Source organism: Perna viridis, chromosome 5 (assembly GCF_037379345.1).
Source record: "Perna viridis isolate PV_CMFRI_1.1 ecotype Kerala chromosome 5, ASM3737934v1, whole genome shotgun sequence".
Lineage (NCBI taxonomy): Eukaryota > Metazoa > Mollusca > Bivalvia > Mytilida > Mytilidae > Perna > Perna viridis.
This window is the reverse complement of record NC_142449.1, coordinates 20,538,673-20,553,976: the sequence shown is the minus strand read 5'-3', so window position 1 is coordinate 20,553,976 and position 15,304 is coordinate 20,538,673. Positions and strand designations below refer to the sequence as shown.

At 33.7% G+C, this 15,304-nt stretch overlaps 1 protein-coding gene across 2 annotated transcripts in view; it reads left to right on the top strand.

Annotated features, from left to right (window-relative positions):
- Positions 1 to 6,236: 6,236 nt before the first annotated feature.
- The window catches only part of LOC148616448 (irregular chiasm C-roughest protein-like), an 84,134-nt gene continuing 75,066 nt past the window's right edge, over positions 6,237 to 15,304 (top strand). The window contains exons 1-3 of one of the 2 annotated variants that reach the window (XM_088583496.1): positions 6,237 to 6,373; positions 9,344 to 9,413; positions 11,922 to 12,248. In XM_088583496.1, the coding sequence (XP_088439622.1) occupies positions 9,347 to 9,413; positions 11,922 to 12,248 (394 nt within the window). In that variant the 5' untranslated portion in view covers positions 6,237 to 6,373; positions 9,344 to 9,346. The remainder of the gene's footprint in view (positions 6,374 to 9,343; positions 9,414 to 11,921; positions 12,249 to 15,304) is intronic. The other variant, XM_088583497.1, reaches the window with a different exon arrangement.

The following is a 15,304-nucleotide window of genomic DNA, read 5'->3' as shown; positions in this document are numbered from 1 at the left end:
TTTTTTTTTTGTCAAAATTTGCTTGAATTCGAGGTTTTTAATGCTCCTTGTTTTGTTTATTTGCTTTGTTTTTAGGGGGCACTTCACATTTCATTCTTTGTGAATGATATTCCAATGTTGATTTGGTAGCGTGATCATGTCTTTCAATCCTTCGCCGAAATCACTTTGGCTGAAACCGTCATGGTGTCTTCCTCGAATGCCAACATTTTATATGTAACCTATTCGAATGCCAACAAAAATATTTCAATAAATGTTTATATTACAACAGTAGTCAAGTCAAGTCAAATCAAGTAAACTTTATTTAAAGTCGATACAAAATGTATACATTAGACAATAAACATAAGCTCTGTAGAGCTTTTAAAATCGACATAAATAAAACGCAAGACATACATATTAACTGAAATCAACAAGACATATAAATTATAAATAACATGCAAGTAATCAAGCACTATAATAAAAGCAATGCAGACTAAAATTAAAAGCAGATGTTACTAGCAGCTAAAAGCATTCAAATTATCATGCCAGCAAGATTAAAATAATAAATTGAAAGATTTTAAGGAGATGATGTTGCATCTGTCAATTGGGTAAACCAAACTATTTGCAAAAGGAACAAGAACATCCCTTCCCCTCCCATTTATTTATCAACTTTTTAAATTGATCAAGGCCCATGACTGTCCCCTCTTAATTCATTTGGAAGTTGGTTCCACAGTTTAGCTGTCCCATAGCTGACAGAGAGTGCAGGCCATACCTGGTTGTGTTTACTCTTGGTACATATATGTTCACCAAGTTTGTATACCTAAAAGAGTAAAAACTTTCTTTAACAGTTATCATATCATGTAAATATACAGGAGTAAGTTTGTTTATTATTTTATATACTAGTATAGCTAAAAATCTCAATCGTCTAACTCTTAAGGATGGCATCTTAGACTTTATTAACAACTCTTCATATGTACTTTTATCATCAATATAAATAAAGCGTAAAGCCCTTTCTTGAACCTTTTCTAACTTTTTTGCACAGCTTTCATTACAAAAATGCCATACTAATGGACAATAGTTGAAATTTGCCAGTATAAAAGAATAATATATTGTAAGTTCACCAAATTTATTTAGATGATTTTCAATTCTTTTTAATACATTTAATTGTTGTGATTAAACAGGTGTTTTTATTCTTGGGCATTCTTGGGTATTTCTATGGTCCGAAAAAAAAGGAAGATTTTAACAACTGGAATAACTATCTGAAATATGAACTGAGATCAGTCCCTTGTAATTTACCTATCTGTTAATTGGTATGAATGTTTTGATAAGCATGCACCTTTGTTGTGATAACCACTGACACATATGTATTCCTTGAACGCCAACAAAATTTTACAGGTAAATTGTTGATACATTAAAGGATGTTGGCATTCGAGGAACAAACCACCGTCATACAGCCAACCGAACACGTTCATTGCCAATGGGATTGACTTTGTTGCTTTCATAATTAGTAATCGATTACAATCAATGAATTCAATGAAATATAATGATTGCGTGAGTGCGAGCATGGTTTTACTCTATTTAGTTTGATGTCACCCAGGTTTGTATACATTTAATTACCCTACTAATTAAATAGTTACATAAAAAAAGACAATAGGTTCACATACGTAGAAGATCTATAGTTTGTTTTAAATATGTATAATAAAATGGATAAAATTTATTTTTTTACTTGTATAAATACTACAAATGTATGTATGCATACTACGGAATTTCATAAGGCATTGTAACGTGTACCTGAGCGGGGCGTACACGCATTAATTTCCTCTATGAAATAAACCTTGGTTCGTACCAGTTTTCTGGATTCGTCAATCTGTATGAATGGAATCAAATTTAAAAGTTACAGATTGATACAATTGTTTTTAATAAACCCACACGCTCCTATTATTTTACTTCATGGGAAACGGAAACCAAACTATTGATAAAGCTAAAGGTAAACTTAATGATTGTCACAAGGTATAGTATACAGGGAACACTCACTGTAGTAGTGTGTGAACACCGACTCCGCAAAACCCTGTACAGCCCCAATTTATAAAACCTCAAACCAAGGTATGGAATGTTTCGGCCAGCTAGTCTCGAACCATTTGAGACCCCCGTTTCAGACAATGTTTCAAACCTGTCTCGGACAGTTTGTTTCAAGCTCTTTTGTTGTGACTAATGCAATACTGGTATACCACACCAGGCTTAGAATCCTTGAATTATTTATACAACCCTTATAAATAATTCTCTTACCTATTATTGTCTGTGCTCCGCGACAGCTTGATTCAGAATGAATACAATTTCTAACTATAACTAAGGGGGTTTTTAACTAGTAAATTATGAAATGTTTGAAATTAAAAATTAAATAGTAAAAATGAAATTTGGAAATGGACCATGTAATGGAGGAAAATGCCAAGTTGGATAGACAAGAGTCAAGGATAACCAGTCGGACCCAGAAGGCGGAAGACCTGTGTGATTTGGTTTGCCAAATAGTGTATGCGTTTTAGAGTCAAATGGGTGTGGTTTGGTGAATATCCAAAGGTGAAGTGCAAATTTAATAATTGATAATGTTAGAGTTTTAGTTACCAAGGTGTAAGCTTTTTTTGAATGCCAAAAAGTTTATGCCGAGCCATAAAGTGTATGTAAATTTAGACTGCCTTGTCTGGCCGGGCGTAGTTCCCGGATTTTATTGTGCTATCACACTACGTTAGTACGCAGTCTTACTAACGCCACACGAGACCGTTCCAGCTGCCATGCCTCTTGGCTGGTATGTTTTAACCACTGTTGCCAAGTTGCTCACAATTCCAGGCGGGTTCAAAATACAGAGAATTGTCACTAATCAATAGTTTATTACGATTATACATAAAATACATGTTACAGGATGAAAATTTATTTTGACATCAGAAAATTACGAAAACTCACATATGCGGTGCGCTCAATCAAGTTATCATCTAAAAGTTCTCAAATTCCTTAATACGGATGGGATCCATATGGTACAGGGGAGCAACACAACAGACATCAACAATCGAGGAATTCTCCATATAGCGATAATTTCCTGTTAAGGCAAGTTACACTGTCGTCAACACATACAATCTACGACCTCGGACCACCGTCCGGCACCTCTGACCATTGTCCGGAACACGATAACTTCCTGTGAAGGCAAGTTATACTAACGTCAATAATTCACAATAACCTCGGACCATTGTCCGGAACCTCGGAACATATTGTCCGGAATACAAATACTTCCTGTTAAGGCAAGTATACGTCACAACGTCAAACAAACATCAACAACGAATTAACTTCCAGTTACGGCAAGTTACAACTCTCAAAAATAATATTACTCTTGCATCACTTGTCTCGAAAAACACATTCCTTAACCACATAAAAATAAATTCCAATCTTACATTCAGTCTGCAACCGTATATTCCTAAACAAAATCTGCAATCCTCCTCTCTCTCTCCTTTTCTTCTCTCCTTTTTTGCCACCTATCCCATTTTATTCCACTACTAAATTTCAATCTCCAATCTTTTTTTTTAAAACTAAAAATCAAAGCCCTTATATACTTTTCAACACCAATTTCACCCCAACTATGCACCAACTTTTTAAATTATCATAACTTGCATAACTGACCTAAATTAAGCACCAATTCAACACCAACTTAGCACCAATTTCCAATAAATCAAAAACTTTGACAAATACTTAAAACAACATCCTACATGGGTAACATAATATTGTACTTCATCACCTTTCCTATAGAAAACCGCTTAAAATCATAATAAAGATCAACTTCTGGATATAAGAATGATGGTACAATGACTTAATCAAAATATGCTTATATAGACATGCAACTAATTATCATGAAAATATACACCTCTACACAGCTCATGCTTCTGGTGAATGGGTTGACCAATTTTTTTTAAATAAGTTTGGAAACTGGATTGTTTATTATTGGTAAGATTGGTCAACTTTTAGAATTTAACAAGAGTAAATGTAAATCCCAAGTTTACATGTGGACTTGAGAACAGCCAATGTTTCATAAGCATATATCTACATGATTAACAAAAGTAAAAAAAAAAAAAATAATAAATAATAATAGTGAAAAATAAAATGAGAGACTATGTGTATTAATAAATGGCAATGTGGAACCCCATATCAGGTGATTAATTTTATTTTAATTCAATTATATATTATTTTGTTTTTTATTGAAAAATGAAAGATGATATTATTTAAGATAAATGGTACTGTATGAATATGTTGGTTATGGTTTTATTACGTTAGATATTGACCCTACATATTTATAAATGCGTCGCACGACCACCTGAAACTGCTTGGCTGAAATCAGTGCAACTACACTTGATATATAGGGTGTGAATTATCTAACTTGAAATTAAAAGAAAAAAAAATATATAGGGCTTTAAGTTATTTAAGGACAATTACCGTAATTTAAACAAAAGTACATGTATGCTATATTTTATTATGATAACCAATGACTGAAATAAACTGCGCTATTGCTGACCAGACTAGTTGCTGAACTGATTTTGGTGGGTTAAGAAGGTTTAGTTCCGAAAGAGTGTGGAGACCCAATTTGTGGATATTTTCTTTCAGTTCCAAACGTGCTTGATGGAATTCTGAACAATCTATAAGGACGTGCTTAATGTCATCCGAAACTCCACATTTTTGGCATGAAGGCGATAAATCTTTAACATATTTTCTATTTGACCTGGTAGCCATCCTTCCAAGTCAGGGTTTTGAGTCCACCCTCGTTTGAGGAAGCGAGGGTGGGCTCAAAACCCTGACTTGGGAGGATGCCTGGTAGCATGGTTGTGCCCAGCCTGAGTCTAGTAATTGTTTTTGCGTGTAAAATGATCAAAATATAAATAAAAATTCATATTTTCAATGAATGTTACATTTTGTTTCTTTTATTACTAATTTGACTAATTTGAATAATTATAGGCCTTTTTGGAATATAACTATATTTTGCATTAGACATCCTGGGTTCATTTTCATTAGCCATTCTAGGATTAGACATTTTGGGAACATTCCGGCTACATTACCATTGAATCTGTTATGCCACCCCTCGACATCAGGGGTAGTGTTTGTCGTCTGGCATTGTGGAAATAATACCAGACTTTTAGTGTACCATATTTTATTGCAATTTCTAATCTTATTGTTTATTCTTATTTTCTCAAGAAAGCTTTAGCACTGACTTCAGGACCTGCGTATGGAGTGTTCATATTACAACTCGTACATTATGCCAGAGCTTGGCGAAACTACGCAGGCTTTTTGTATTGCGCCAGAACTCTAACAAATAGGCTTCTGGAACAGGGTTATGTTGTTACAAGATTGAAGTCATCACTACAGAAGTTTTATTGTCGTCATCATGAACTCATGGATCGTTATGGTGTATCCATCTGCACCATGAAAACTGGTTTATTCAACGGGTCATAGTTTTCCTTTCCTCGTTTGTCTATCCCGGACTTGACTTTTTATGAGCAGCTCGGCGGGTGTTTCTAGAAAAGCAGAGGACGCTTACCCTAACGATGCACCTGGTCCATGCTCCCAGTTTTTAGTGGGGTCCGAGTTGCTCATTTGCTTTTGTTACTTTGTATGTATGATTTTAGTTACTTTATGTTCTTTGTTGTGTATGTCTGTTTTCCATGTCTGGTCTTTATCCCTGGATTACATTCTTTTGATTACCCTATAACCTTGGTTCCCTTGATTACTCCTTCATTGTATTTCTTTAACCTAATTCTTTATATATTCACATCAAACAGCCTTTGATTGGCTTGAGTAGAGTTTATAACAAAAACAAAATAATTATCAAATGTTGCTAACAAAAACCTTTTAAATATTCTAATTGAATGATTGGTAATTAATGCTTCCCTTAATCATCATCATCTCTAAAATTGTGGGTGTGACATCAAAACATCAATTAAATATTAATTTACATTTAACTTTTTTAGCACACTTCAGATGATTCGTTTGTCTGAAAATTTTTTTATTAAGAATACGATATTTTAATTTAAGATAAGTGACATAAATAAAATATTTCACAAAGTAGGCGCCGAATTAACCACAGCCGATTTGACTATTTGCATAAGGGCCGAAATGACCGGGTGCCGAAATGACTTGTTACCGGTACGGGTAGGTTACACATTGATGTTACCAGTTGAAATTAAGAAATATATACAATAATTTTAAGCATTATTTAAGTTTCGACAAGGGTGTGCGAGATTTCTACATTGCATCAGGGTAAGAGGTCTAACAATCACTTCCGACACAGACCTTTTTTTTTGGCGTTTTGTGTAACCTCTTGTCTTTAATTAGTGAGACCCTTGGGAGTAACGTAGCTAACAAATGATAGGTAAATAAGTTCGTTAGATTCCTTGTTTTGAACAGATGTCGTACTGATGGGGTCCTTAATTAAGAATTAAAACTCTCTAGGTATTGATTTTGAATGCTGTAGTCAATTCTAACGTTTGTATGAATTAAACTTCACAACGCAGTGCAGGTAGCAGTGGGATGAAATATGGGAATGTTCCCTGAATGTTTAATTCCAGAATGTCTAATGAAATTGTGCCCAGAATGTCTAATGAAAAAAAAAAGTGGTTGTATTTCCAAAATGTTTTAAAAGGAAAAATTAATTATAAAAAAAAAACAAAAAAAAAAAAACAATGTAATATTTATTGTAAATATGAACTTTTATTTATATTTTTATAATTTTAGCGAATCACAGTTGCAATTTGCTTGTTGTTATTAGGTTTTCAAGTTGATCTTTCGAATTGGCACCTTTCTCTTTTGTTTTTTTAACTATTAAATATGTCTGACAGCTTGGACAAAGAGGAAATTATTGTGCAAACATATAATAAAGTTTTGATTTGAGCAAAGAATAAAACACATATGACAAGATTGTTGCAAAAACATAGTCTTTCAAAATTGAAGTAATAAATTCTATGTACAGTTGTGATCACTTCTAATCTCTCTTCGATCCTGTTAGGATTCACTGTCATACAACAATTCTAAACTGTCAGGAACTGTTCCGACCCGCGACACACCTTGTCAGGGTCTGTCAGGGCTTTGGACAAGCTGTCATAATCTATCATGGGTCCTGACAATCTCCTGTCAAGAGCTGTTCTAGGTAGAACAGATACGTAGATTAGAAGAGTACCTGACAGATTCTGAGCCATTAGCTGGAGAATACTTCTCTGACTGAAGTACATATGGTACATATATGTGATTCCGAAAAATAGGCATAGCCCTGAATCCCGATTCGTACGATGGGTAGGCATCCTTGCTATGTTAAAACTTAATTTGTTTTCAATATTTTACCTGACTTTTATGTATGGCATGCAGTACCAACAAAAATATTGCCTGCCGTACCTGCTACGCCCCTGACTTTAAAGAATTTGTACTGAATTCTTTTGGTTGTAGATCTAGACACCGGTATGATACAGAGTACCTATATATATTGACAATTTTAAACAGTTTATACAGATATTTTAGACCTTTATGCCCCGTGCAGGTCCGGGTGTGAAAAGAATAGGCTTGCAGCAGCGCTAAGCTTGTCGTAAAAGGCGACTAAATAGTGCTCAGAATCCTAGCCGGGGGCTCGGGAGCTCTGCCCACAGAGCAACTGGGATGTGTGCCCCAGGTGGTGGAATGGGGTACCCCTGGCGTGTTACATGCTGGGGTTGTCAGGCTATAATACGGAAAACCTGACCGCAAACCATAGTGGTGCACCGTGTTGGGAAAGATGCCACGTCCCTGCTGTGGTATTCGATAGGAGTAGGAACCTTTGCGCTCCGCCACAGGAGGCTAAATTGCCTGACCCTACCCACCTCTCCCTATTTTCAGTGGCAATCAAAATTTGTCGACCCCATTGTCCTTGTGTGTCCCATTCCTTTTTCATTTCATAATTATTTCATGTTCATTTTATCATCAATTTCATGTTCATCGTCTGGATATAGCTGAAATATTGCTGCTCGGACGTTAAACCCCAACAAACAAACAAACAAACATAGACCTTTATGGAACTTTAAAGTGTTCACACTCGTACACTTTGAAAGAATATGACATTTTGGAAGAATTTGACTGATGTATAAATACGTTTTTGAAGAATTTTAGTCAATAATTTTAGACTCAAGGAAATCAAAAGTGCTCACACTCATACATGTATAGAATTTCAAAAATGTAAAAAGGAACTTTTTCTGTTTTGAAAGTTGACTATTTAATCACAGAATAAAATTGTCCCCAAAAATGGTTGCATTTTAGTGCATTTTCAATGATTAAGAGATAATAAGACACCATAGAATATTACAATGTATATCTAAATATTTTTTACTGAATAACAAATAAAAAAAACTCGATTTGGTCTGCATTATGAGCTTTACAAAATGTGTTTAAGTTGCAAATTTTCACATATTTTCACTACTAATTATACTGAAATTGTAAAATACGCAATCATTTTCCGGACAACCTGTTCTGTATCCGAACTGTTGGTACAACAGAAAAGCATAAATATTTTCCAAAGTGACTTATTTTTTTAAATGATCATTATTTCAAGTGCTTGTTAAGCAGATAGATTAAAGATTGACATATTTTTTCTGTTATTCTGTTGCTCAACAAAGTTCATTTTGAGGAAATTGGAAGGAAGAATAGGAGATCCATAGTCAAGACAAAACACAACTAATACAAAAAATCTCATAACATATACAAATTTAAAGAATCAACTAGCAAGCCAGGCTTGATAAAAAACTGGTGGTTTGGACCAGATTCATTGGTAGAATATTAACTTTAATGCCTTTTTTCTGTTTTTTCTTATGCCCCTGTTGAACTGTTCTTACATAAATGATCAATGATCTTCGTTAGGCAAGGGTTATGGTCATGCCCCTTCCATTGTGTGAAGGGAGGGGACAAGACCGTAACCCTAGGGTAGCGAAGATGCTTTTACAGTTGTGATCCCATGTTCAGTTTAATTCTTATTGGTATTTAGATTATAACAAATTAGAGTCTGAGTGAACCATAAAGTGGCTCATTTATTCATTCCATGCATGTAGCAGACAGACATGCTTAGCTGCCCAAAAATTAAAACTATGACATTGTAATTTTTCAAAACAACTTCTTTGTCTGGTCTTTATCTCGGGATTACATTCTTTTGCTTTCCGCTAGAATTGGCTTTATATATTGTCAAAGCAATGGCATCCATGTTTAAGGTAACTACATGGAATTTACTGAGTTATTACAAAATCGCTCTGCCGAGGCATCAACATAATAATGCCTTTCTTGTATAAAGAGAAACAAGTAATGGTTTAAAAATTTACATGTTTTGTTGCAGGTTATGGTTTCCAGAATAAATAAGATGCTTTCAGTTTGCAGATGTAGACTTGTAATCACTCTTTTTTTTAGTAAGTGTATAACATGAAGTATTTGCTTTCTGACAACTACTTAGATATGTACATATAAGGTAAATAGCAATACTTTGTATGTTAAGTTGTTTTCTGAATTAATTTCTTTATCATAACAGCTATTCAAGATTAAAAGGCTAAGGCTATGATACAAATTCCTATTAAAGATTTAGAATTTTTCTCACAAGCAGAATAAATCGAAAAGATTCTACATAAGGAACCAAGGTAAGAACCTTTTTACCTGAATTGCCTAAGGCAGTAGCAAGTCTAGAAGTTGGTTCACTCCATTTGTCTTTCTTTCCAGCTGTCCATTCTTAACATTTCAGCAACTCCTCTAAAATTAGTGTACTCAGCATAAATTCCTGAAACTTAGTTTGAAGCGAGAACACCATAGGTAGTTGTGCATATAATCAGGAAAGTTTGATTCTCTAATTTTATTGGAGTTGTGGCAATATGCCCTTTGAACTTAGAAAATTACCATTAATCATCATGCATCAGCTTGTCATCACAACTCCTGTGAACCTACTGAGCAGAAACTCCAGAAACATGGTACATGTATGTAGCAAGAACATCATATGTAGTTGTGCATATAATCAGGAAATTTTGATTCTCTAATTTTTATTGGAGTTATGGCAATATGCCCTTTGAACTTAGATATTTACTGAAAATCATTATGTTACTCCTCTACAACTACCCTGCAGAATTTCATAAAACTTAGTACATGTATAAAGCAAGAACACCACATATTGTTGTGCATATTATTATGAAATTTTGATTCTCAAATTTTTTAAGGAATTATGTTCAGTAGTTTCTTTTCAACACTTCTTTCGCCGCATTTTCATCAGCAACTATAAATCACAGCTACAGTGCAATGCAGATTCAGACATCAATTGGTCTAGCTTGTCTTAAACATTAAACACTGCAGATTAAACATTTTGTCAGATTTTTCTAGTAATTTTGACTAGAAGACTTTAGCACAAAAGTTCAACCTTAAATGTCCAAAAAGTAGTTATTTTTGCTGATGGGTTTCCACTCACCATCTTATACAGGTTGGGGTTAAAGCAGTTAGGACTAACAATACAGCTAAAGGAGTATGTGTGGTAATAGCCATATTTGGCTAAACCAAGATTAAACCAAGATTATTATATATTGTAAAAAACATGTTTCTAGTTAGTGATGTAATTGCACAAAATGAAGATGGATATTGGATTTGTCATATCAAATATTATTTATCACACAGAAATAATCCACATTTCCAAATTTTGCTACATCTGGGGGCCAAAAGGGGCATTATCATACATACTCCTTTCAAACATACTTAAGTTCTATAAGGCCATAATAAGAAAAATATCACATTTGCATCACAGATGTTTTCAATGCTTAGTCTTCATCTTTGGATTTCCGCCAGAATCTTTGTTCGGAGTCCTTTCATTGGTCTTTTTCTCATCAGTTATACGTCCGCAGCTAATTTACCTTTGTAGTGTCTGAAATAGATCTGTTTTAACTACATTTTCTTCATACAAAATGATAATAAATTGGTTTAACTTAGTTTAAAATTCAAATTTATTTTTCAATTTATACTTTTAATTTAAGTCTAGATCTGTGTTTTTCATTTCCTCAGTAACAAATTGGAAGTAGAAAAAGTCGCTATACAATAAACTGCAGAATTTATCATAAACAGATCACATGAAATCATACATCTGCCTTTAGACTTAGTAGTTTGTACAACACACGGGCACGTAATCCTTTGATTATTAGAGGATATAAAAGGCCATTATATGAAGACGTGAAAGATTTTAAATACTATTCACAAATATTACTCAGATTTTTCATATTTCTGTCCCTTGAAACAATAAATGACTTAATAGACATTGTTTTTCACAACATTGTGGTTTTATGTGCTCAACAGGCAAGCCCCTCATTTCCACTGAGTGTACCACCAAACAATGTAAAGTGACACGTAATTTTCATCGGATAAACTAAAATTTCATTAGGCCTAGCTAGGCATGTAAGTATTAGAACGTCTGTCCTCAATAATAATCATTGATAAAAATCAATGTGTTTTAAAGATGAGTCGCTTTTACGAATGTGCATCTTTCTAACACCAGCGTAAGTTGTGTTGCATTCATTATTTGTATTAATTTTGGAGTCATCTTGTTTTGCCAATTAATACTACAGGTTTTTAAGTATTACTATACAGTTGCACTGGGCAATAGCAAACCTCATTTTGAACAAACAAACATTTTTTAACAAGTATACAATGTCTTGCCTTCATCCAATGAGTTCTTGAAGAAATATGGTTGTAAGCAGTTTTTGTATGTGAAAGTTAGTATTATACTTCGTTGAACTGTTCTGTCTAAAACACAATTCATTGTTTCAGATTGCCTATTTGTTTACTGCTACACAGTCCAGAACTAATACTTTGTCCATACAAATCTAATAAAAATAAGACCAATCAATTGTTTCATTCAGTTGCTGCATGTAGAATCTTACAATGTTTTATTTCAGGCTGCTTCATTTTCAATGCTGCACGGTCCACAACAACAGTGACCAGTTCTCAAGTGCAGCTATACTGTACTTACAGAGTACAAAGTAATGGATTAATAATCTGGAATCGTTTATTCCCAGATCTAGTGTTGCCTTTATCAGAGAATACTAAGATATATGAAAATGTACCAACAGAACTGAGACAGAGACTGACTATAACTGGAGACCACTCTAATGGGGAATACATCTTGATGATATCTCATGTAAAGAAGACTGATGAAGGACTGTATCAATGTGAAGTGTATGGAGACCCTAATAAACAAAAAACACAGCAGCTTATTGTGATAGGTATGATATATTTGATTATACAAGGGCCAAGTCTTTAATTGCTGGTATAAAAACTCAATATATACTATGGGAAAAAGTATTCAAAAATATATTATAATTCAACAGATTTTTACCTCATATGACAAGATTTTGGGATTCATTTAAATTTTTTGAAGGATTATTTTTTCTCTCTCTTTTCACCCTCCCTCATCCTACTGCCCCCTCTGCAACATTCAGTACTTTCTCACCAATTAAAAATTATCTCAGTAAATTGTTTTATTATACAAAAATACATAGATACAAAATATTCTAATGCAAGTTGACTTACTACCTGTATGATAATGTTCCCTCATCCAAGCATATTGTAGAGATGTGAAGGATGAGGGGCATTATATATATAATAAAACAAAATGTAACTGAAGCATCAAACCAAGAAGCAAATATTCATGTGGATACAGTTAGAATTAAAGTCATGGTTCCATTTTCATCAAATGTGTTTTCATCTTTGCAGAAACGGGAAATCACAAATACCACTTTGATAATTGAAGGCTAGAAAAGAAACCTTAGTTTACTTTATACATCATAATGAAAATGAAGTGATAACTATTTACTAAATAGAAACTAGCAAAAATAATACTGGACAAAAATGCAACAAGAGTTAGGTGCAGCAGATTGAAACTAAAATGACCTTAAATCCACATACATCAAGCAAATAAAATGAAGTGAACATACTGCATAGTTAACATCTCAAAATGCCATGAATATGAGACACAAGATCCCATTATAGTATTCTGGTTGTAAGATTCTTATAAATGCTAAATCAAAAGTACCAATAAATGCCAGAAAATTTCTTAAGTATGACTTGCTGCAACTGTGTAGGAGACAATACCAAGAATCAAAATAAGGGTCCGTAAACAACTGTAATACATATAAAGATGTAGTAGTAAGCAGTACAATAAACATAATTTAAAGAAGTAGGAGCAATTTTTTCTACCTGCTTGTGTAAGGACTGATACTTAGTCTAAAAACACAATACAAAACCTAAAATAATAGAAATCATTGTAGTAAAGACCAGTCTTGCTTATCAAGCTGACCAGAAAACTATGAACTATCCATTATCTTACATTCCCCTTGTTAAAGAAGGGTATAATATAGCATATTAATTGAGCTGTGTCGCAAGACAAGCCATATCAGTCTCGTTAAAAGAAGTCAAAACCATATACCATGACAGTGACCTTAGGCCCATATATAAGCCCTGTTCCACGTGTTATCTTCACTTTTTAAATTGAGACGCAAGGCAAGCTATTGTAAGTGAACGCCATTCACATTTGATAATTGTTTTTCTTTTTTAAAATTTTACATTCACTGTATTTTGTATTGAAATTTAGCATGTTAACTTAACGAAAGATGCCACGTTCCTCGCACCTTAAAGAACCCTATTGTGGTATTCTTCCGGAGTAGGAACCACAGGAGGCTAAATTATCCTCCCTATTTCCAGTGGCAATCAAATTTTGTCGTCCCCATTGTCCTTGTGTCCCATCCCTTTTTCATTTCATAATTTCATGTTCATTTTATCATCCATTTCATGTTCATCGTCTGAATATAGCTGAAATATTGCTGCTCGGACATTAAACCCCAAGAAAAAAACAAACAAAATCTTTTGAACAGGATATTTTACAGATGTATATCCCATCATTTTACATTATGTCAGTAATATTTTTGTGACATTTTCCCATTAGATGAGTCCAAACATAATATGTTAATTAACAAATTCACTTTCTGATGTTTTAGTGGCTGGAGGATATATTATTTATTTGATATTAGAATCAGACATTCTAATTTGAGAAACAAAGTATAAACCATAACTTCCATCAGTTTTTGCATTCAATAAATCAACTGGTACAGTTGGACTGAGGCTTCAACTATTTGAAATATTTGAAACCTTCATTTTTAATCCTGTTTTGTGGGTAGTTTTCCTCCAATTTACGTTTAAAAATAAAATTTTTGGCAATTACCAAAAGTAAATTCAATAAACTACTTCTTTGTGGAACTCCAAGGAAAAACTCTTACAAATCAACTTTCTTTAGACAATCAAAGAATGTTTTAAGGAAATGTTTAGTAACTGTCGTCGCCGTTAACAATTATACAAAACTTTTCTCCTCTGAAACTACTTGACTAATTAGAACCAAACGTTCCTTGGGGTATCCTGCATAGAACTGATGTGGGGATTTTTGATTCATCAAAAAACATGGCTGCCGTTAATAAAAATAGAACATAGGGGTCAGACAATAGTTTTTCACATATATCTCCTAAACCGTTAGGTTTAGCTGAATTCTGACAGGACAAAAGTGTTCAGCACGATGAGATCTATCTCTAGTCTAATATTGGTTTTAATCCGTTAAGCCATGTTGGATTTATTGCCCTTTTTCAATGATTTTTGCTATTTTTAATGTTATTTCTTTCAAAGACCTTCTCCGACACTACTTGACCTATTGAAACCAAACTTGGTATGAATGTATGGGTTATACTGGATAGAACTGATGTGGTGATTTTTGATTCGTCGAACAACGTGGCCACCGTTACTAAAAATAGAACATATGGGTCATACAGTAATTTTTCACATATATCTCCAAAATCGTTGGTTTAGCTGAATTTTGACTTGGGTAAAACACTTCAGCATGATGAGATCTATCTCTGGTCAAATTTTGGATTTAAACCGTAAAGCCCTGTTGGAGTTATTGCCCTTTTTCAACGATTTTTTGCTATTTTTAATGATATTTCTTTCAAAAATCTTCTCCTCTGACACTACTTGACCAATTGAATCCAAACTTGGTATGAATGGTCCTAGGGGTATACTGCTTAGAACTGATGTGAGGATTTTTGATTCGTCGAAAAATATGGCCGCCGTTACATATATCTCCAAATCTGTTAGGTTTATCCAAATTCTTTCAATAGCTGAAATGATCCATATTATTAGGACTACAAAAGTCTTCAGATTCTTTGTAAGATTTATTGCCCTTGAAAGGGGAAAAATGACTTTTTTTTAATAGTTTTTAGTTAACTATGATAGATTGAAA